The sequence below is a fragment of the Ranitomeya imitator genome, chromosome 2 (genome assembly GCF_032444005.1).
Source record: "Ranitomeya imitator isolate aRanImi1 chromosome 2, aRanImi1.pri, whole genome shotgun sequence".
Lineage (NCBI taxonomy): Eukaryota > Metazoa > Chordata > Amphibia > Anura > Dendrobatidae > Ranitomeya > Ranitomeya imitator.
The window spans coordinates 472,527,837-472,553,704 of NC_091283.1; the positions used below are offsets into that span (position 1 = coordinate 472,527,837).

At 39.9% G+C, this 25,868-nt stretch overlaps 1 protein-coding gene across 1 annotated transcript in view; it reads right to left on the reverse strand.

Moving 5' to 3' along the window:
• Positions 1-25,868, reverse strand: part of SLC13A3 (solute carrier family 13 member 3) — a 62,960-nt gene that overhangs the window by 27,798 nt on the left and 9,294 nt on the right. The window contains exons 2-4 of the mRNA XM_069755674.1: positions 22,174-22,439; positions 20,214-20,377; positions 17,995-18,061 (exon numbers count right to left, since the gene is read on the reverse strand). Of these exons, the coding sequence (XP_069611775.1) occupies positions 17,995-18,061; positions 20,214-20,377; positions 22,174-22,439 (497 nt within the window). The remainder of the gene's footprint in view (positions 1-17,994; positions 18,062-20,213; positions 20,378-22,173; positions 22,440-25,868) is intronic.

Here is a 25,868-nt window from a genome sequence, read left to right on the forward strand (position 1 = left end):
GCAATATACTATGTGGCTGTGCAATATACTACATGGCTGTGCAATATACTACGTGGTTGTGCAATATACTACGTGGCTGGGCAATATACTACATGGCTCTGTGCTGAATACTACGTCGCTGGGCAATATACTTCGTGGCTGGGGAATATACTACGTGGCTGGGCAATATACTATGTGGCTGTGCAATATACTACGTGGCTGTGCAATATACTATATGGCTCTGTGCTGAATTCCATGTCGCTGGGCAATATACTTCGTGGCTGGGGAATATACTACGTGGCTGTGCAATATACTACATGGCTCTGTGCTGAATACTACGTCGCTGGGCAATATACTTCGTGACTGGGCAATATACTACGTAACTGGGCAATATACTACATGGCTGGGCAATATACTACGTAACTGGGCAATATACTACGTGACTGGGCAATATACGACGTGACTGGGCAATATACTACGTGGCTCTGTGCTGAATACTACGTCGCTGGGCAATATACTTCGTGGCTGGGGAATATACTACGTGACTGGGCAATATACTACGTAACTGGGCAATATACTACATGGCTGGGCAATATACTACGTAACAGGGCAATATACTACGTCGCTGGGCAATATACTACGTGACTGGGCAATATACTACATGGCTCTGTGCTGAATACTACGTCGCTGGGCAATATACTACGTGACTGGGCAATATACTACGTAACTGGGCAATATACTACATGGCTGGGCAATATACTACGTGACTGGGCAATATACTACGTGGCTGGGTAATATACTACGTGGCTGTGCAATATACTATGTGGCTGTGCAATATACTACATGGCTGTGCAATATACTACGTGGCTGGGCAATATACTACGTGGTTGTGCAATATACTATGTGGCTGGGCAATATACTACATGACTGGGAAATAAACTACGTGACTGGGCAATATACTACGTGGCTGTGCAATATTGCAATATACTACGTGGCTGGGCAATATACTACGTGGCTGGGCAATATACTATGTGGCTGTGCAATATACTACGTGGCTGTGCAATATACTATATGGCTCTGTGCTGAATTCCATGTCGCTGGGCAATATACTTCGTGGCTGGGGAATATACTACGTGGCTGTGCAATATACTACATGGCTCTGTGCTGAATACTACGTCGCTGGGCAATATACTTCGTGACTGGGCAATATACTACGTAACTGGGCAATATACTACATGGCTGGGCAATATACTACGTAACTGGGCAATATACTACGTGACTGGGCAATATACGACGTGACTGGGCAATATACTACGTGGCTCTGTGCTGAATACTACGTCGCTGGGCAATATACTTCGTGGCTGGGGAATATACTACGTGACTGGGCAATATACTACGTAACTGGGCAATATACTACATGGCTGGGCAATATACTACGTAACAGGGCAATATACTACGTCGCTGGGCAATATACTACGTGACTGGGCAATATACTACATGGCTCTGTGCTGAATACTACGTCGCTGGGCAATATACTACGTGACTGGGCAATATACTACGTAACTGGGCAATATACTACATGGCTGGGCAATATACTACGTGACTGGGCAATATACTACGTGGCTGGGTAATATACTACGTGGCTGTGCAATATACTATGTGGCTGTGCAATATACTACATGGCTGTGCAATATACTACGTGGCTGGGCAATATACTACGTGGTTGTGCAATATACTATGTGGCTGGGCAATATACTACATGACTGGGAAATAAACTACGTGACTGGGCAATATACTACGTGGCTGTGCAATATTGCAATATACTACGTGGCTGGGCAATATACTACGTGGCTGGGCAATATACTATGTGGCTGTGCAATATACTAAGTGGCTGGGCAATTACTACATGACTGGGCAATATACTATGTGACTGAGCAATATACTATGTGACTGGGCAATATACTACGTGACTGGGCAATATACTACGTGACTGGGCAATATACTATGTGGCTGGGCAATATACTATGTGACTGGGCAATATACTATGTGACTGGGCAATATACTACGTGGGCTGGGCAATATACTATGTGGCCTGTGCAATATACTACGTGACTGGGCAATATACTACGTGGGCTATGCAATATACTACGTGGGCTATGCAATATACTACGTGGGCTGTGCAATATACTATGTGACTGGGCAATATACTACGTGGGCTGTGCAATATACTACGTGACTGGGCAATATACTACGTGACTGGGCAATATACTACGTGGCTGGGCAATATACTACAAGGTTGGGCAATATACTACGTGGGCTGGGCAATATACTACGTGGACATGCATATTCTAGAATACCCAATGCGTTAGAATCGGGCCACCATCTAGTATAATAATAAACTGGGTAGTTTGGTTAATGAATGATGAGATGCTGCATTTTCTATACAGAGTGAATCAATGGAATTATACCAAGTACTGCCCATACAGTGGGGTTGGGGGCCCTGAGTATGCACAGGGGCCCACCGGGGGATTCCCCTGTTACCCTATGAGCCAGTCCGAGCCTGAAAACAATAGGGAAACCCATAGAAAACATGATTCTGGCTTACCCCACCACAGCAATCTTTTCGGATATATATTAGATATTTTTGAGATGTCTACAACTGGCCATAAATAGCTATGATGAGAATATTACTTTACTCATTTACCATGGGTTAAAAAGTTATTGATATTTTCTTTCTTTTCATTCTTCCCACATTTTAAAAAAATTTGCTGACTTTCATTGAATAGAAACATCTGTCTTTGCAATGCTCACATAGCTGCACGGCTTGTTATCATGTGGTCGACCTCTGTTTTGTAACAAGCCCTGCACCTGTGTAAGTCATCGTTTTTTGATTGGTGGGAACACAATCTCAGGGACCCCCACTGTACAACAGAATGTAGGAGCCGCATCCCCTTCATTGTTTACACAAGCATACCGCCATACATGAAGCAAATTGCAATAGGACGATGCTCACAAAGCTGCAGGCACTGTTATAAAGTAATGGCTGCCGTCACACTATCAGTATTTGGTCAGTATTTTTCATCAGTATTTGTAAGCCAAAACCAGGAGTGGGTGATAAATACAGAAGTGGTGCATATGTTTCTATTATACTTTTCCTCTTATTGTTCCACTCCTGGTTTTGGCTTACAAATACTGATGTAAAATACTGACCAAATACTGCGAGTGTGACGGCAGCCTTGGAGTCCTCCTGTTCAACTTTGGGTCTTCTGTTTGTTGATGGTGGATGTTCTATGATTTTGGTCCACACCAATTCAATTTTGATGTTAAAGTTCTGATATACTTATATATACTACTGTTGTTTTTGACAATTTTAGGGTAAATTAACTGAAGTTTTGTTTCCAACTTGATTTTTTAGTTTTTTTCTGGACAGTTCAAAACATTTTTTAATGGAAAGGGAAAACAAGTATCCTACACATATTGACTGTCTATGTATTTGTGGAAAGTTGGCAACCCTGAAATTAGGTGTTTGCCATTTTCTTAGCTAAGGTATGTGCACATGTCTTTTTTAAGCAGATTCCGCCAGGAACCAGCCTGAAAAAAAACACTTGAAAAATATTAAAAAAAAGAATGCACTGCAATGTTAACCCCTTTCCGACATCAGGCATAAATGTACACCGATGTCGGACACACTCCCTTTGATGTGGGCTCCGGCGGTGAGCCCACATCTTTCCCGGCACATGTCAGCTGTTTTGAACAGCTGACACGTGCCCGAAACAGCCGCTGTCAAACTCAGACAGCGGCACTTAACATGCACTTCCGGCAATCATGCCAGATGCCAGAAATCCGCCCATCGGTGACCCCAAACGTGTGATCGCAGGTCACCGATGGGTTGGCATGACAACCAGAGGTCTCCTGCAGACCTCTATGGTTGTCATTTCCAGATTGGTCGGCGCTCATAGCAAGTAAGCAATTATGCTACATACAGGTGATCTGATCATCGCCTGTATGTAGCAGGACTGATCGGACAAGAGCAGCTTTTAGTTTCCCATTAAAAAATGTAAAAAAAAGAAAAAAAATATATAAGTTCAAATCACCCCCTTTTGCCCCATTCAAAATAAAACAATAATAAAAAAAAATCAAACAAACACATATTTTGTATTGTCATGTTCAGAATTGCCCAATCTGTCAATATAACAAAAGAATTAACCTGATCATTAAATGGAGTAACAAGAAAAAATTTAAAACGCCAGAATTATGTTTTTTGGTTGCCACAACATTGCATTAAAATGCAATAACGTGCGATCAAAAGATCATATCTGCATCAAAATGGTATCATTAAAAATGTCAGCTCGACAAGGTAAAACCAATGGTGTTGTTCAAGAGTACAACTCATCCCACAAAAAACAAGACCTCACGTGGCCCTTTAGACCAAAAAATAAAAAGTTATGGCTCTGGGAAGAAGGGGAGCAAAAATGAAAACGCAAAACCAAAAATACCTCTGGTCGTTAAGGGTTTAAAATGACTTGTGCAAATGTTCTGTCTTTTGTATCTTCTTTTAACTGCTTAACGGGGTTTTCCCACAAACTTGATTTTAATGAATAGATCTTGTAATAATAAGTTCCAGAATTGGATGTGTTTAATATAAATGTCCCTGTGCTGAGATAATTTTATAAATGTGTCCCTGCTATGTAATGTATAATGGCCGTGTCTGACCGTACAGGAACATGGTCTGATCATATCACAGCTCCTGGGCAGGGGGCAAGGAAAAGAGTATACAGACAGCACAGCACGGGATCACAGCTGATTCTTTTGGTGAGATAAAACATTTCCGTGCCTGTTTTTAATCAATGATAATAATGAACTGATGATGTCATAATGGACTGATGATGTCATAATGAACTGATGATGTCATAATGAACTGATGATGTCATAATGAAATGATGACGTCCTAATCATTTTGATGATGTCATAATTGACTGATGATGTCATAATGAACTGATGATGTCATAATCATTTTGATGATGTCATAATTGACTGATGATGTCATAATGAACTGATGATGTCATAATGAACTGATGATGTCATAATCATTTTGATGTCATAATGAACTGATGATGTCATAATGAACTGATGATGTCATAATGGACTGATGATGTCATAATGAACTGATGATGTCATAATGAACTGATGATGTCATAATCATTTGATGATGTCATAATGGACTGATGATGTCATAATGAACTGATGATGTCATAATGGACTGATGATGTCATAATCATTTTGATGATGTCATAATGGACTGATGATGTCATAATGAACTGATGATGTCATAATGGACTGATGATGTCATAATCATTTGATGATGTCATAATGAACTGATGATGTCATAATGAGCTGATGATGTCATAATCATTTTGATGATGTCATAATGAACTGATGATGTCATAATCATTTTGATGATGTCATAATGAACTGATGATGTCATAATGGACTGATGATGTAATAATCATTTTGATGTCATAATGGACTGATGATGTCATAATGGACTGATGATGTCATAATGAACTGATGATGTCATAATGAACTGATTATGTCATAATGGACTGATGATGTCATAATGGACTGATGATGTCATAATCATTTTGATGATGTATTAATTGACTGATGATGACATAATGAATTGATGATGTCATTATCATTTTGATGATGTCATAATGGACTGATGATGTCATAATGGACTGATGATGTCATTATCATTTTGATGATGTCATAATGGACTGATGATGTCATAATGAACCGATGATGTAATAATGGACTGATGATGTCATAATCATTTTGATGATGTCATAATGAACTGATGATGTCATAATCATTTTGATGATGTCATAATGAACTGATGATGTCATAATGAACTGATGATATCATAATCATTTTGATGATGTCATAATGAACTGATGATGTCATAATGGACTGATGATGTCATAATGAACTGATGATGTCATAATGAACTGATGATGTCATAATCATTTGATGATGTCATAATGGACTGATGATGTCATAATGAACTGATGATGTCATAATGGACTGATGATGTCATAATCATTTTGATGATGTCATAATGGACTGATGATGTCATAATGAACTGATGATGTCATAATGGACTGATGATGTCATAATTATTTGATGATGCCATAATGAACTGATGATGTCATAATGAGCTGATGATGTCATAATCATTTTGATGATGTCATAATGAACTGATGATGTCATAATGAACTGATGATGTCATAATCATTTTGATGATGTCATAATGAACTGATGATGTCATAATGGACTGATGATGTCATAATCATTTTGATGATGTCATAATGAACTGATGATGTCATAATGAACTGATGATGTCATAATCATTTTGATGATGTCATAATGAACTGATGATGTCATAATGGACTGATGATGTAATAATCATTTTGATGTCATAATGGACTGATGATGTCATAATGGACTGATGATGTCATAATGGACTGATGATGTCATAATGGACTGATGATGTCATAATCATTTTGATGATGTATTAATTGACTGATGATGACATAATGAATTGATGATGTCATTATCATTTTGATGATGTCATAATGGACTGATGATGTCATAATGGACTGATGATATCATTATCATTTTGATGATGTCATAATGGACTGATGATGTCATAATGAACCGATGATGTAATAATGGACTGATGATGTCATAATCATTTTGATGATGTCATAATGGACTGATGATGTCATAATGGACTGATGATGTCATTATCATTTTGATGATGTCATAATGGACTGATGATGTCATAATGAACCGATGATGTAATAATGGACTGATGATGTCATAATCATTTTGATGATGTCATAATGAACTGATGATGTCATAATGAACTGATGATGTCATAATGAACTGATGATGTCATAATCATTTGATGATGTCATAATGGACTGATGATGTCATAATGAACTGATGATGTCATAATGGACTGATGATGTCATAATCATTTTGATGATGTCATAATGGACTGATGATGTCATAATGAACTGATGATGTCATAATGGACTGATGATGTCATAATCATTTGATGATGTCATAATGAACTGATGATGTCATAATGAGCTGATGATGTCATAATCATTTTGATGATGTCATAATGAACTGATGATGTCATAATGAACTGATGATGTCATAATCATTTTGATGATGTCATAATGAACTGATGATGTCATAATGGACTGATGATGTCATAATCATTTTGATGATGTCATAATGAACTGATGATGTCATAATGAACTGATGATGTCATAATGAACTGATGATGTCATAATCATTTTGATGATGTCATAATGAACTGATGATGTCATAATGAACTGATGATGTCATAATCATTTTGATGATGTCATAATGAACTGATGATGTCATAATGGACTGATGATGTAATAATCATTTTGATGTCATAATGGACTGATGATGTCATAATGGACTGATGATGTCATAATGAACTGATGATGTCATAATGAACTGATTATGTCATAATGGACTGATGATGTCATAATGGACTGATGATGTCATAATCATTTTGATGATGTATTAATTGACTGATGATGACATAATGAATTGATGATGTCATTATCATTTTGATGATGTCATAATGGACTGATGATGTCATAATGGACTGATGATGTCATTATCATTTTGATGATGTCATAATGGACTGATGATGTCATAATGAACCGATGATGTAATAATGGACTGATGATGTCATAATCATTTTGATGATGTCATAATGGACTGATGATGTCATAATCATTTTGATGATGTCATAATGAACTGATGATGTCATAATGAACTGATGATGTCATAATCATTTTGATGATGTCATAATGAACTGATGATGTCATAATGGACTGATGATGTCATAATCATTTTGATGATGTCATAATGAACTGATGATGTCATAATGAACTGATGATGTCATAATCATTTTGATGATGTCATAATGAACTGATGATGTCATAATGGACTGATGATGTAATAATCATTTTGATGTCATAATGGACTGATGATGTCATAATGGACTGATGATGTCATAATGAACTGATGATGTCATAATGAACTGATTATGTCATAATGGACTGATGATGTCATAATCGACTGATGATGTCATAATCATTTTGATGATGTATTAATTGACTGATGATGACATAATGAACTGATGATGTCATAATCATTTTGATGATGTCATAATGAACTGATGATGTCATAATGAACTGATGATGTCATAATGGACTGATGATGTCATAATGAACTGATGATGTAATAATGGACTGATGATGTCATAATCATTTTGATGAGGCCCCCTCCTCTTCTCTTTGTATACTGCCCCTATTGGACAAACAATCAGTAGATTTGGTTTCCAGTACCTCTATGCTGATGACACCCAATTATACACCTCTTCTCCTGTTATCACGCCAACCTTTTTAGAAAACACCAGTGATTGTCTTACCGCTGTCTCTAACATCATGTCCTCCCTCTATCTGAAACTGAACCTGTCAAAAACTGAACTCCTCGTGTTCTCTCCCTCTACTAACCTACCTTTGCCTGACATTGCCATCTCCGTGTGCGGTTCCACCATTACTCCAAAGCAACATGCCCGCTGCCTTGGGGTCATCCTTGATTCCGAACTTTCATTCACCCCCCACATCCGATCACTGGCTCGCTCTTCTAATCTGCACCTCAAAAACATTTCTATAATTCGCCCTTTTCTTACTTTCGACTCTGCAAAAACTCTTACTGTTTCACTTATTCATTCTCGTCTGGACTACTGTAACTCTCTACGAATCGGCCTCCCTCTTACCAAACTCTCCCCGCTCCAATCTGTGCTGAATGCTGCAGCCAGGATCATATTCCTCACCAACCGTTACACCGATGCCTCTACCTTGTGCCAGTCATTACACTGGTTACCCATCCACTCCAGAATTCAGTACAAAACTACTACCCTCATCCACAAAGCACTCCATGGCTCAGCACCACCCTACATCTCCTCTCTGGTCTCAGTCTACCACCCTACCCGTGCCCTCCGCTCCGCTAATGACCTCAGGTTAGCATCCTCAATAATCAGAACCTCCCACTCCCGTCTCCAAGACTTTACACGTGCTGCGCCGATTCTTTGGAATGCACTACCTAGGTTAATACGATTAATCCCCAATCTCCACAGTTTTAAGCGTGCCCTAAAAACTCATTTGTTCAGATTGGCCTACCGCCTCAACACATTAACCTAACGATCCCTGTGTGGCCTATCATAAAAAAATAACAACAACAACAAAAAAAAACATAATCAGGTTCCTCATATCATGTTCTCATACACTTTATGCAGTTTATAGCCCTCTGTGTCTGTACTGTTACATACTTAGGCAGTTAACTGGTTCATGCAGCTTTACATGAACACCCGAGCCTTAAGGTACCGTCACACTAGACGATATCGCTAGCGATCCGTGACGTTGCAGCGTCCTCGCTAGCGATATCGTCCAGTGTGACAGGCAGCAGCGATCAGGCCCCTGCTGTGCTGTCGCTGGTCGGGGAAGAAAGTCCAGAACTTTATTTGATCGCTGGACTCCCCGCAGACATCGCTGAATCGGCGTGTGTGACACCGATTCAGCGATGTCTTCACTGGTCACCAGGGTAAACATCTGGTAACTAAGCGCAGGGCCGCGCTTAGTAACCCGATGTTTACCCTGGTTACCATCCTAAAAGTAAAAAAAAACAAACACTACATACTTACCTACCGCTGTCTGTCCTCCAGCGCTGTGCTCTGCACTCCTCCTGCACTGGCTGTGAGCGTCGGTCAGCCGGAAAGCAGAGCGGTGACGTCACCGCTCTGCTTTCCGGCCGCTGTGCTCACAGCCAGTACAGGAGGAGTGCAGAGCACAGCGCTGGAGGACAGATGGCTGTAGGTAAGTATGTACTGTTTGTTTTTTTTTACTTTTAGGATGGTAACCAGGGTAAACATCGGGTTACTAAGCGCGGCCCTGCGCTTAGTTACCCGATGTTTACCCTGGTTACCGGCATCGTTGGTCGCTGGAGAGCGGTCTGTGTGACAGCTCTCCAGCGACCAAACAGCGACGCTGCAGCGATCCGGATCGTTGTCGGTATCGCTGCAGCGTCGCTAAGTGTGACGGTACCTTTACACTATGGCTGGTCCGAATAACTAAAGCAATTGTTACCATCCACCTCTCGTGCCTCCCCTTTTCCTCATAGTTTGTAAGCTTGCGAGCAGGTCCCTCACTCCTCCTGGTATCTGTTTTGAACTGTATTTCTGTTATGCTGTAATGCCAATTGTCTGTACAAGTCCCCTCTATAATTTGTAAAGCGCTGCGGAATATGTTGGCGCTATATAAATAAAATTATTATTATTATTATTATTATTAATGTTTTAACTCACAAGAAGAATCATTTGTGATGCCGCGCTGTAATGTCTGTATCCTCTTTTGCTTTCTTCCCTGCCCAGGAGCTGTGCTATGATCAGACCATGTCCCTGTACAGTCAGACACGGTCATTACACAGTACAGAGCAGGGGCACATTTAAAAGATTATCCCAGCACAGGAACATTTTATGTGGAACTTATTATATTATTTCAAGATCTATTGATTAAAATTACTCTTTGCTCATGGGAAAACACCTTTCAGGCTTTAAAGTCCATGAAGCCCTTTAACAAGTAAGCAATCCATTATTCTGGCGACTTCCACTTTGAAGCCGCCACTATCTTATGTATAGAATGTAAAAAGTCAACACAAAAGATGTCCAAAAAGACTTCAGAAATGACCAGTCCGGGAAAACACCGGCATTTTCTGGAAGTGTTTTCTGCTCCACAAATGATGCGTGTACGCTGGCATTTAAAAGATGTCATGCGCATATAACCTAACCATAATTCTTATTTGCATAAACTTCAAGTATTAAGGAGGATTTGGAGAGTTTCCGCTCAGTTTCTGCTCCAAATACTACTCAAAAAAACTCAGTATGACCATACCCTAAATTAGGCCACAAAAAGTTTTATCTTTTCCATGACAAAGTTATTTCCATTACAGTACAAAAACATCCTATTCAAACCAAACAGGAAAAAGAGTGGTGAACTGAAGACGAGGGTAAATTTTCTCTGGATTTTTATTCATACAACATACTTTGAAGTTGGGTTGACTCCATCAGGTAGGGTAAGTTATACAGAGTCTCCTCCCTTATACAGGGGATGGAAGTAACTTATACACAGCCTATAAACAATTAAAACCAACAGATAGTTAAGCTATACACAGTGGCACCTGAAGGGTTAAATGAAACCAATGAAAACCCAAGATAGGGTCTCAAGTTCCTAGCAGATCTGCAATTAAAAGGAGTTCACAAATATATAAATATTTTATTTTTTATAAATAATTTAAAATCCATCATATACATATATTACACATCAAGAGTGAGCGATTAATTTTCCTGAGGGTCCACATGAGATACCATGACTGTACTAATAAGTCATGTCAGACTAACTTAATTTCCTATGACAGAATCACTGACTGGGCGGATCAGGGAACTGCTGTAGATGTAGTATATCTTGACTTCAGCAAAGCATTTGACAAAGTATCTCACACAATCCTTATTGAAAAAATGACTAAGTATGGAATGGACAAGGCAACTGTTAGGTGGATTCATAACTGGCTTAGTGATCGGACCCAAAGAGTGGTCATAAATGGCTGCACGTCCAGTTGGAAGAATGTCTCAAGTGGGGTACCACAGGGATCTGTCCTGGGTCCTGTATTGTTCAACATCTTTATCAATGATTTAGATGAAGGAAATGAGGGTAACTGATTAAATTTGCTGATGACACAAAGCTAGGAGGGATAGCTAATACTAGAGAAGAGATAGAGAGGATTCAAAAAGATATAAATAAACTGGAGCAGTGGGCAGCAACTAACAGAATGTTTTTTAACATTGAAAAATGCAAAGTACTACATCTGGGCAATAAAAATGAAAAAGCATATGCAGAATGGGAGGAATAGGGCTAACAACACCGACGGGATAGTACATCATACACGATCGGCCGCGCTCACAGGGGGAGCACGGCCGATCGCGGCCGGGTGTCAGCTGACTATCGCAGCTGACATCTGGCACTATGTGCCAGGAGTAGTCACGGACCGCTCCTGGCACATTAGCCCCCGGAACACTGCGATCAAACATGATCGCAGCTTTCCGGGGACATAGGGAAGCATCGCGCAGGGAGGGGCTCCCAGCGGGCTTCCCCGAGACCCTCCATACAAGGCGATGTGCTCACTTTGTGCCGAGCGTCTCCTCCCTGCAGGCCTCGGATCCAAAATGGCTGCGGGGCTACTTCCGGGTATTGCAGGGAGGTGACTTACAAGCGCCTGTAAGCCTGCAGCAGTGCACGTCAGATCGCTGATCTGACACAGTGCTCTGCAAAGTGTTAGATCAGCGATATGTCACTATAACGTGATGTCCCCCCCGGGACAATGTGATAATGTAAAAAAAAAAATATTTAGTTGTGTAAAAAAAAAATAATAATAATTCCTAAATAAAGAAAAAAATATATATATTGTTCCCATAAATATATTTCTTCATCTAAATAAAAAAACAAAACAATAAAAGTACACACATTTAGTATCGCTGCGTCCGTAACGACCCGACCTATAAAACTGTCCCACTAGTTAACCCCTTCAGTGAACACCGTAAAAAAAAAAAAAAGAGGCAAAAAAACGCTTTATTATCATACCGCCGAACAAAAAGTGAAATAACACGCGATCAAACAGACAAATATAAATAACCATGGTACTGCTGAAAACATCATCTTCTCCTGCAGAAAACGAGCTGCCATACAGCATCATCAGCGAAAAAATAAAAAAGTTATAGTCCCCAGAATAAAGCGATTCAAAAATAATTATTTTTTCTATAAAATAGTTTTTATCGTATAAAAGCACCAAAACATTAAAAAATTGTATAAATGAGGTATCGCTGTAATCGTACTGACCCGAAGAATAAAACTGCTTTATCAATTTTACTAAACGTGGAACGGTATAAACGCACCCCACAAAAGAAATTCATGAATAGCTGGTTTTTGGTCATTCTGCCTCACTAAAATCGGAATAAAAAGCGATCAAAAAATGTCACGTGCCCGAAAATGTTACCAATAAAAACATCAACTCGTCCCACAAAAAACAAGACCTCACATGACTCTGTGGACCAAAATCTGGAAAAATTATAGCTCTCAAAATGTGGAGACGCAAAAACTATTTTCTGCAATAAAAAGCGTCTGTTAGTGTGTGACAGCTGCCAATCATAAAAATCCGCTAAAAAACCCACTATAAAAGTAAATCAAACCCCCCTTCATCACCCCCTTAGTTAGGGAAAAATAATAAAATTAAAAAAAATGTATTTATTTCCATTTTCCCATTAGGGTTAGGGCTAGGGTTAGGGCTAGGGTTAGGGCTAGGGTTAGGGTTGGGGCTAGGGTTAGGGCTACAGTTAGGGTTGGGGCTAGAGTTAGGGTTAGGGCTGGGGCTAAAGTTAGGGTTAGGGCTACAGTTAGGGTTGGGGCTAAAGTTAGGGTTAGAGTTTGAATTACATTTATGGTTGGGATTAGGGTTAAGGGTGTGTCAGGGTTAGGGGTGTGGTTAGGGTTATGGTTGGGATTAGGGTTAGGGGTGTGTTGGAGTTAGGGGTGTGGTTAGGGTTGGGATTAGGGTTAGGGGTGTGTTGGGGTTAGAGGTGTGGTTGGGATTAGGGTTAGGGGTGTGTTTGGGTTAAGGTTTCAGTTACAATTGGGGGTTTCCACTGTTCAGGCACATCAGGGCTCTCCAAACACGACATGGCATCCGATCTCAATTCTAGCCAATTCTGCGTTGAAAATGTAAAACAGTGCTCCTTCCCTTCCGAGCTCTCCCTTGCATCCAAACAGGAGTTTACCCCAACATATGGGGTATCAGCGTACTCAGGACAAATTGGACAACAACTTTTGGGGTCCAATTTCTCTTGTTCCCCTTGGGAAAATAAAAATTTGAGGGAGCTATAAAAAAATTTTGTGGGAAAAAATGATTTTTTTATTTTCACGGCTCTGCGTTATAAACTGTAGTGAAACACTTGGGGGTTCAAAGTTCTCACAATACATCTAGATAAGTTCTTTGGGGGGTCTATTTTTCAATATGGGTTCACTTGTGGGGGATTTCTACTGTTTAGGTACATCAGGGGCTCTGCAAATGCAACGTGACGCCTGCAGACCATTCCATCTAAGTCTGCATTCCAAATGGCGCTCCTTCCCTTTTGAACTCTGCCATGCACCCAAACGGTGGATCCCCCCCACATATGGGGTATCGGCGTACTCAAGACAAATTGGACAACAACTTTTGGAATCCAATTTGTCCTGGTACCCTTGGAAAAATACAAAACTGGGGCTAAAAATAATTTTTGTGAAAAAAAAATGATTTTTTATTTTCACGGCTCTGCGTTATAAACTGTACTGAAACACTTGGGGGTTCAAAGTTGTTACAACGCATCTAGATAAGTTCCTTGCGGGGGTCTAGTTTCCAATATGGGGTCACTTGTGGGGGGTTTCTACTGTTTAGGTACATCAGGGGCTCTGCAAATGCAACATGACGCCTGCAGACCAACCCATCTAAGTCTGCATTTCAAATGGCGCTCCTTCCCTTTCAAGCTCTGCCATGCACCCAAAACAGTGGTTCCCCCACATATGGAGTATCATTGTACTCAGGACAAATTGCACAACAACTTTTGGGGTACAATTTCTTCTCTTACCCTTGGGAAAATAAAACATTGGGGGCAAAAAGTTCATTTTTGTGAAAAAATATGATTTTTTATTTTTACGGCGCATTGTAAACTTCTGTGAAGCACTTAGTTCGTCAAAGTGCTCACCACACATCTAGATAAGTTCCTTAGGGGGTCTACGTTCCAAAATGGTGTCACTTGTGGGGGATTTCAATGTTTAGGCACATCAGGGGCTCTCCAAACGCAACATGGCGTCCCATCTCAATTCCAGTCAATTTTGCATTGAAAAGTCAAATGGCGCTCCTTCCCTTCTGAGCTCTGCCATGCGCCAAAACAGTGGTTTACCCCCACATATGGGGTATCAGCGTACTCAGGACAAAATGTACAACAACTTTTTGTGTCCATTTTCTCCTGTTACCCTTGGTAAAATAAAATAAATTGGAGCTGAATGAAATGTTTTCTGAAAAAAGCTAAATGTTCATTTTTTTTAAACATTCCAAAAATTCATGTGAAACACCTGAAAGGTTAATAAACTTCTTGAATGTGGTTTTGAGCACCTTGAGGGGTGCAGTTTTTAGAATGGTGTCACACTTGGTTATTTTCTATCATATAGACCCCTCAAAATGACTTAAAATGTGATGTGGTCCCTAAAAAAAATGGTGTTGTAAAAATGAGAAATTGCTGGTCAAATTTTAACCCTTATAACTCCCTAACAAAAATGTAAATGTAAAGTAGACATGTGGGAAATGTTACTTATTAAGTATTTTGTGTCACATATCTCTGTGATTTAAATCTTGCCTTGTGCAGGCGTGTACTATGGAGGACAGAGAATGAACTTCAATCCAATATTGCAGCCAGCATGCAGCCAGCGGGTAAGGAAAGGGTGAATCAAACACCTGAAAACTCCGCCCATATGACCCAAAACCAGTCCCGCCAAATTCAGGTGACAGGTTCCCTTTAAGGGCATAAAAATTCAGAGTTGGAAAATTGCGAAATTTTCAAAATTTTCGCCAAATTTCCATTTTTTTTCACAAACGCAGGTAATTTCAAATAAATTTTACCACTATCATGAAGCCAATAATGTCACGAGAAAACAATGTCAGAATCACCGGGATCTGTTGAAGCGTTCCAGAGTTATAACCTCATAAAGGGACAGTGGTCAGAATTGTAAAAATTGGCCCGGTCATTAATGTGCAAACCACCCTTGGGGCTTAAGGGGTTAATAACTGTTTACAAATATCTCAAGGGCTGTCACATTGTAGAAGGATCATCTTTATTTTCATTTGCACAAGGAAAGACTAGAAGCAATGAGATGAAACTTAAAGGGAACCTGTCACCTGAATTTGACGGGACTGGTTTTCTGTCATTTGGGTGGAGTTTTCAGGTGTTTGATTCACCCTTTCCTTACCCGCTGGTTGCATGCTGGCCGCAATATTGGATTGAAGTTCATTCTCTGTCCTTCGTAGTACACGCCTGCGCAAGGCAATCAGGTGTTTGATTCACCCTTTCCTTACCCGCTGGCTGCATGCTGGCCGCAATATTGGATTGAAGTTCATTCTCTGTCCTCCGTAGTACACGCCTGTGCAAGGCAATCTTGTCTTGCGCAGGCGTGTACTACAGAGGACAGAGAATCAACTTCAATCCAATATTGCGGCCAGCATGCAGCCAGCGGGTAAGGAAAGGGTGAATCAAACACCTGAAAACTCCACCCATATGACCGAAAACCGGTCCCGCCAAATTCAGGTGACAGGTTCCCTTTAATGGGAGAAGACACAGATTAGATATTAGAAAAAACTTTTTGACAGTTAGGGTGATCAATGAGTGGAACAGGCTGCCACGAGAGGTGGTGAGTTCTTCTTCAATGGAAGTCTTCAAACAGAGGCTGGACAGACATCTGTCTGGGATGATTTAGTGAATCCTGCTTTGAGCAGGGAGTTGGACCAGATGACCCAGGAGGTCCCTTCCAAATCTATCATTCTATGATTCTACTGGAGGGACGAACCAATAGGCTGAAATTAATTCTGCTCAATATTAAAATTAACATATTAATGCCAATTATATTTATCATTATATATATATATATATTATCAGTTCATATTAAGCAGAATTAAGTATGCCAACATCCCCCTATATACAATATGAGCCCACACATAGCCTCCTATATACAGTTTGAGCCCCCACACAGTCCCTATATTTTGCATGAGCCTACACGCAGCCCTCTATATACAGTACAGTATGAGCCCCCTCACAGCTTCCTATATACAGCATGAGTTCCCCCATAAACTCCAATATACAGAATGAGCCTCCATTCAGCCCCCTATATAGAGCATGAGCCGCTACACAGCTCTGCTCTCACATAGTCCCCGATATACAGTATGAGCCACCACACAGCCCCTATACACAGTATGAACCTCCACATTGGTTTTAATCATTTATTTATTGTTTTAAGCTGTATATAAGTTACTAACCTCCCTTATATAAGGGAGGTAGCTCTGTATAACATACTAAGCCTGATGAGGGAGTCATTGTATTATTAAAGATCCAGAGAACGTATGTTCTTGTCTTCACTCTGTGGCAGCATCCGGTAATCACTGCTCTTCTTCCTGTTAGGTTTGAATACGTTTCTTCCCACCGGTGTGTGGGTCAGCGGTCAGAGCAGCAGCCCTTCATTCTTATAAGTATGGAGTTGTGCTAGGTCAAAACCCAGGCAGGTGAGCATATACAATCCTTTGCTCGCTGTGTCTTAAATAGGGGATAACACACTTAAAATGCCTTTTCTCTTTTTTTATTCAATGCAAAACCAAATCCCAGACATTTTTCCCCACTGTGGCAACCAGACCTATTTTAAACCCATTTCAGAGAAAACACTTTTCTCTGCTAAACTAAAGGTGGCAATAGACATCATACACATCTGATGGCTGACAGACGAGCGTTCATTCAGCAGTCCACGTTCATGTGTTTTCTATGGGAAGACCAGTGAAAGCCTCTGCCAAAAGGTTTTAAGCAGTGGCTTATCTCCCGAAAAACAAAATTCACACTGGCTGACCCTTCTGGGCAAGAATCTGGAGGCCTCCTTATATATTAGACTGTTCGGGCAATATTTAAACTAGCTTTGAAAAATTAAAAAAAAATATATGATTCCTTGTCTTAAATGTTTTGTAAAAATCCAGACTGCTGACAGCTATGAATAAATTACTTACTCTTCAACGCAGGTGAGCAGCTGCAGTTCTGTAGGGACCTGGTGTAAACCATTCTCCTGTAATGTAGCTGGATAATAAAGAAAAGAAAAATACATCTGCGACAAGCAATAATTTATCATTTATCTACACATCTTCATATGTTCTCTTAGGTTACATAGGATATAAAAAGTGAAATGATTCATGCAGGGAAAAGATACTTCTTGTTTCTACATAGAGCAGAGAAAAGAGAAGAATTTACTGAGTGGAAAGGCAAAATAAGCAATTGTAAGTACACATTGCTATATAATATGATGACTGCAATATGTTAAGAGGATAAAAACGTTGATGGGAGGAGGACTTCTTTAACAAGTGGTCTCCACTCAGTAATTGATTGGTAAAGTACGCAGTGCTGTGTTCGTGGGGAGTTGTAGGATCTGCGTAGGATCTGCAACCCCGAAGTTCGGGAGTGACTTTTGCTAGAAAGTTGAGCTTTTTTGGGGGACATTAGGGTTACTTATATGAGCACTTTTTGCAATATATTTAGCAAAATCACTAATCTGGGGCTACCAACTCTTATTAAATAAAGAAGGCAGCCACAGACTGGTGATAGGTGCTCTTTAAAAATAAGTGAGTTTATTTTCTTTAGGTTTAACCCCTTAATGACCGCCAATACGTCTTTTAACTGACCTGAGATATAGGAGAATATCCTCCCCATACAGGTGACAATCCAGCAGCTTTCAGCTGTACACTATAGCTGACAACTTGCTGCATCAGCCACGATCAGTGTTGGCATCGTACATATCTGTTTAACCCCTTAGATGCTGCTGTCAATAGTGACTACATCATTATAAATGGTTAACAGAGTGTGGGGGCTCCCACCTTTTCCCAGTTGGTGCCCTCAGATCATGATTTTGTGGTCCTGATATTTGCCATGGCACTTCACGACCAAATAGCGGCCTTAGAGTCTGACGGCTGTTGTAACCTGTTCAGAAGTTAGAGGCATTGAGGTGGTAAAAATGCACATTTTCATTTCTGTCATACCAATTTGCATTAATTCCTGTAAAGCACCTGAAGGGTTAATAAACTACCTGACAGCAGTTTTCAATATGACAGGAGGTGCTGTTTTTAAAATGATATCACATTTGGAGGTTTCCCAATATATGAGACCCCTAAAGCCACTTCAAACCTGGATAGGTCCCTAAAAAAATAAATGTTGTAAATTTCCTTGAAAAAATGAAAAATTGCTGCTACATTTTTAAACCTCCTAAAATGCTAACAAAATAAAATAACGTTTTAGAAATGGTGCTGATGTAAAGCCGACATGTGGGAAATGTTATTTATTAATGGTTTGCTGTGGTATGACCATCTGGATTAAAGGGATAATCATTCAAATTTTGAAAAGTGCTAATTTTTTAACATTGTTCTCAAATTTTTGATATTTTTTATAAATAAACACAAAACATATTGACCTAAATTTACCATTATCATAAAGTATAATGTGTCACGAAAAAACAATCTCAAAATCACTGGGATTTGTTGAAGCGATGCAGAGTTATTACCACATAAAGTGACACTGGTCAGATTTCAAAAATTTGGCTCCGTCACTAAGGGGTTAAAGGTCTATCCTCCAGATTGTCCATTAACAACATAGAGAACAGCACAGGGGACTTTGATCATAACTTATAGACAAGTCCTATTCTTATCTTACGGTCCCTCTTCATAACAAAAAAAAAATTTGCATCTTCTTGTCCTCTTTTTTAACTTTTATCTTAATGCAATGACCTGACAATGGCTTTGTAGTGGAGAGCATATCTGGCATCCACGGGCAAAGATCCCATTAGGTCCTAACTTAGAACTAAAAGGCCACAGCACTTAGAGAATATAACATTGGCGGACAACCTTAGGTCATGACTATTTGATGTATGGGGTCCAGACCACTGCATAAAGTTGGTGGGTCATGAATGTTAAAGTCCCAGACCATCCTTTTAATCATAATGATATGCAGATTTCACCCTTAAATTATGTTTTAGCTGCTCACTATATAAGATCTCTACTTGCTGCTTGTTCATGTCCAAAGATTGAAAACCTGGTTACAGTATGTCCAACAAGTACTGGTGTCCAGGGCACTGGGTGCATTAGAACCTCCATTAGAAATTGGAACACTGTATTAATGCTGTAGGAATAGTGGTCAAATGGAGCTAGCTGTTGTAATGTTTATCCGGTCATCCACCAAAAATTACCTGGGGAGTTGTCGGGGCTTTTCATAGCATTCTCCCTGCTAAATTTTTCACCATATAGACTGTTAAGAATGGCGTTAGCAATAGGAAGCATCATTGCTGTGGATGCAGTGTTACTCAGCCACATAGATAAGAACGCTGTTGTTATCATCATGCCTAGTATGAGCCTGGAATGAAAGAAAAGTATATTTACTCTGTTGGGTGTTAGGAACAGACTATTTCATTGATCAGATTATTGTAGACTAAAGGGTATGTCCACTACTAAATTCAATCTTTAGTGCTGCAAGATATCTAAAAATGTAAAATAAATCAGAAAATAATCTTGATTAAAGATAGACTGCTTTGCGTACACAGTTCCCATACCTCCTATGAACAAGACTATAACTACTGTAATACTGCCTCCTAAGGGGAAGAATATAACACCTATAATACTACTGTCCCTTATGTATGATAATATAACCACTATGATACTATCCCCCTATGTACAAGATTAACAAGAATATAACTACTGTAATACTGCCTCTATATACAAGAATACAACTATTATAATACTGCCCCCTATCCCTATATACAAGAATATAATTACTATAATACTGCCCCTACATACAAGAATATAACTACTATAATACTGCCCCTATATACATGAATATAACTACTATAATACTGCCCCTATGAACAAGAATATAACTACTATAATACTGCCCCATATATACAAGAATATAGCTACTATTATACTGCCCCTGTATACAAGAATATAACTACTGTAATACTGTCACCTATATACAAGAATATAACTACTATAATACTGCCCCTATATACAAGAATATAACTACTATAATACTGCCCCCTATGTGCAAGAATATAACTACTATAATACTGCCCCTATATAAAAGAATATAGCTACTATAATACTGCCCCTATATACAAGAATATAACTACTATTCTACTGCCCCTATGTGCAAGAATATTACTATTATAATACTGGCCCTATATACAAGAATATAACTACTATAATACAGCCCCTTATGCACAAGAATATAACTAAGTTTATCTGAACAGTAAAACAAGGTACCACAACTCCAGAGTCTGCTAAATCTTTCTGAAGGTCTTTTGCAATCAAATGGGGGTTCTGATTTGTCTCTCTAGCATTCCTGCCAGCAGTTCTCACTGAAATTTTGCTTGGTCTTCCAAACCTTATCTTGACCTCCACTGTTCCTGTTAACTGCCATTTCTTAGGCTACGTTCACATTAGCGTTTTGCGGGGCTGCGTCGGGCGCAGCCGCGGTGACGCATGCGTCATGCGCCCCTATATTTAACATGGGGGCGCATGGACATGCGTTGTCTTGCGTTTTGTGACGCATGCATCATTTTTGGCGCAAACGTCAGGGCGCAGAGGACGCAGCAAGTTGCATTTTTTTTGCGTCCAAAATCAAGCCAAAAATGGACGCATGCGTCACAAAACAATGCATTTTTGCGTGCGTTTCACATCCGTCGTGCGTTGCGGCGACGACGCTGCGTCCAAAGACGCAAATGTGAACGTAGCCTAAATTACATTTCAAACTGAGGAAAGGGCAACTTCAAAAAGCTAAAAGAACAAAGGAGGCTGGGTTTTTATAAACATGGGAAATTTGCATCACTTGGCCTTTCCTAACAATGATAGTGAACAAGTCATAAGCCTATCAGGCTAATTACGGTCTGAAACCTTGGTTAAAGTTATCTGAGCCCACAAATCTTCAAGGATGCCCAAACATTTGCATCATACCAAAATACAAAGGAAATGTCTCATCTTTAACGATAGCCCTTTCAGAGATCATTTCACCTTCCACTTGCAAGACTGTTCACAATAACAGTAATTTTAACCATGGGTGCCCAAACTTTTACATGCCACTGTATATAAGTTAATACTGTGCCCTATCTACAATGATTTAACTATAATACAGTATTTGTAAAAGACAGCCCTTACCGAGCAGGCTGAACTCCCACCAACATAAGCACTTTCAAGGCAATTCTTCTGTGCAGATTCCACTGTTCAATAGCAGCTGCCATAAGAAGTCCACTAAGGAATAGAAAGTTTGTATCCAAGAAGTATTGGGGACAGACTTTGCTGGAAGGCAGGATTCCCATGAAAGGGAATAGTACTATTGGCAGCATAGCGGTTACTGCCAAAGGCAGCGCTTCTGTGCACCAATATAAGGCCATGAGCAGGACCACATAGAGGCATTTTCCTTCCTGCAAATACAACCAGAAAATCATAGTTACCGTATATTTATTGGGAGAACAAGTGGCATCATTATAATCTAAGATATTAGTTTTATGATATTAGAAATAGGGCAGCTCCTTTATAATCTGCCCAGTAATGTATCTTAGCCCTGTTTCCTTGCAGACTGACTCACTGTGATTCCAATCTCAACCTACAGACATGAGCGGTGCTGTATCTCATATTTTATTTTTATCTAATTTCATACAATCCATTTAAACAGGTTTCCTACAAATGCTCCTAAAAATTGATGTTTTGTTAAAAGGAACCTGTCATCAGGTTTAGTACCCCCGGCTGATCCAATGTGTCTTAGGTCACTCTAATGCAGATTAAATCTGCACCTTTATATTTTCAATCCTTTATTCCTTTCTCGATTTATCGCTTTTCCAATTTGTATGTAAGTGAGGAGGCTTGGTCTTGCACTTACAGCTCTCTGGCCTCTCTCCCTCTTTCCCCATCCACTGCTGTCCTCTGGGAACTAAGTGTTATGCCTTTCCAGCTGGAAAACACTCCTTCTTTTGGTGTGGGTGCTGTGTGGTGGCCATTGTTGCTGCGGTTTTTTGCTGGTTGGGTGGCTCGGTTTGGAGTCACGGGGACTCAGTCTTGCAGCATGGGGGCTGTGCGGCACTAGGCCGTTTGCCCTGCTGGTGCATTGCCGCTGTGGCGGTGGTCAGCGCACGTCACCGCTCCATTAGGGCGGTAGGACCCAGTACGAGGTTTGCCGTGACGTGGCAGTGGGCTTCATACAGTTTAATCAGAATGTTAATCTAAGAATCTCATGTTCAGTTATATACATTTTTACCTAGTGGCATTAGATCATTGTATGATTTTTGGAGGTGCTGTCAATTCTCTTTGTTCAGCATATGCCATAACCATAACCCCAATTCAGGCACCGTTTCCCAGACCCCTGAAAGTCAAATCTGCTTAGTTTTAAAGTTGCATAATACATCTTAATTTGCTATTCAGAACACTAGGAAAGGTGGCTGGCAACATCTATGCATACTTACCATATTTCAGCCCCAAATCATCTTTGTACCTCCCAAAAGAGAGATTTATTGGATTTCCATATTAGAATGGAGACAGTATAGGGCTTGATACAAGGTAGAATGTTTTCTATCACTTGTGAGAAATATTCTCTTAGTATTGATTTATTTGTTCCTAATTCCCATATTATTTAGTTGGTATTATAATGTGTTACTTTTGTCACTGGAGATTCCTACTGATTGTAAACCGACAATGATGATAGCATATCGTGTGTTTTAAGGAGTGTGATCTGTGGGCCTTGGACTCTTAGATTTTATCTCAAATCTACTTTGATGCTGGATTTTCCTGTTTTACGCTATTGTGAAACCTAAATTCTGCTTTTTTTTAGTGGACTTCTGAATGTTTGGAGTGGGGAGATAAGAAATTTTCTTCATTGTATGTAAAGGTACCGTCACACTCGGCGACGCTGCAGCGATATAGACAATGAGCCGATCGCTGCAGCGTCGCTGGTTAGGTCGTCAAACACAGCAGCTCCAGAACGATGCAGGAGCGATCCAGTGACGTAACGGCGACTCACTTATCGTTCTCGCTGGTTGTTAGCTCCATGTAAAACATTGCTGGCATCGTTGCTTTTGCTGTCAAACACGACGATACACGCCGACCTGACGACCAAACAAAGTTCTGGACTTCTAGCTCCGACCAGCGATGGCACAGCGGGATCCAGATCGCTGCTGCGTGTCAAACACAACGAGATCGCTATCCAGGACGCTGCAACGTCACGGATCAATGTCGTTCTCGTTGTAAAGTTGCTGAGTGTGACGGTACCTTAAGTCTTGACTTTATCCCATTTCACTACCAAAGCTGCAAAATTTACCACAAGGTCTAACTGGGTTGAAATTCATGGAGGGAAAAATGGTAACAAAATTCTCATTGGCGTCTGTTACAAATCCCCAAATATAACAGAAAGCATGGAAAGTCTACTTCTAAAGCAGATAGATGAAGCTGCAACCCATAATGAGGTCCTGGTTATGGGGGACTTTAACTACCCGGATATTAACTGGGAAACAGAAACCTGTGAAACCCATAAAAGCAACAGGTTTCTGCTAATAACCAAGAAAAATTATCTTTCACAATTGGTGCAGAATCCAACCAGAGGAGCAGCACTTTTAGACCTAATACTATCTAATAGACCTGACAGAATAACAAATCTGCAGGTGGTTGGGCATTTAGGAAATAGCGACCACAATATTGTGCAGTTTCACCTGTCTTTCACTAGGGGGACTTGTCAGGGAGTCACAAAAACATTGAACTTTAGGAAGGCAAAGTTTGAACAGCTTAGAGATGCCCTTAATCTGGTAGACTGGGACAATATCCTCAGAAATGAGAATACAGATAATAAATGGGAAATGTTTAAGAACATCCTAAATAGGCAGTGTAAGCGGTTTATACCTTGTGGGAATAAAAGGACTAGAAATAGGAAAAACCCAATGTGGCTAAACAAAGAAGTAAGACAGGCAATTAACAGTAAAAAGAAAGCATTTGCACTATTAAAGCAGGATGGCACCATTGAAGCTCTAAAAAACTATAGGGAGAAAAATACTTTATCTAAAAAACTAATTAAAGCTGCCAAAAAGGAAACAGAGAAGCACATTGCTAAGGAGAGTAAAACTAATCCCAAACTGTTCTTCAACTATATCAATAGTAAAAGAATAAAAACTGAAAATGTAGGCCCCTTAAAAAATAGTGAGGAAAGAATGGTTGTAGATGACGAGGAAAAAGCTAACATATTAAACACCTTCTTCTCCACGGTATTCACGGTGGAAAATGAAATGCTAGGTGAAATCCCAAGAAACAATGAAAACCCTATATTAAGGGTCACCAATCTAACCCAAGAAGAGGTGCGAAACCGGCTAAATAAGATTAAAATAGATAAATCTCCGGGTCCGGATGGCATACACCCACGAGTACTAAGAGAACTAAGTAATGTAATAGATAAACCATTATTTCTTATTTTTAGGGACTCTATAGAGACAGGGTCTGTTCCGCAGGATTGGCGCATAGCAAATGTGGTGCCAATATTCAAAAAGGGCTCTAAAAGTGAACCTGGAAATTATAGGCCAGTAAGTCTAACCTCTATTGTTGGTAAAATATTTGAAGGGTTTCTGAGGGATGTTATTCTGGATTATCTCAATGAGAATAACTGTTTAACTCCATATCAGCATGGGTTTATGAGAAATCGCTCCTGTCAAACCAATCTAATCAGTTTTTATGAAGAGGTAAGCTATAGACTGGACCACGGTGAGTCATTGGACGTGGTAAATCTCGATTTTTCCAAAGCGTTTGATACCGTGCCGCACAAGAGGTTGGTACACAAAATGAGAATGCTTGGTCTGGGGGAAAATGTGTGTAAATGGGTT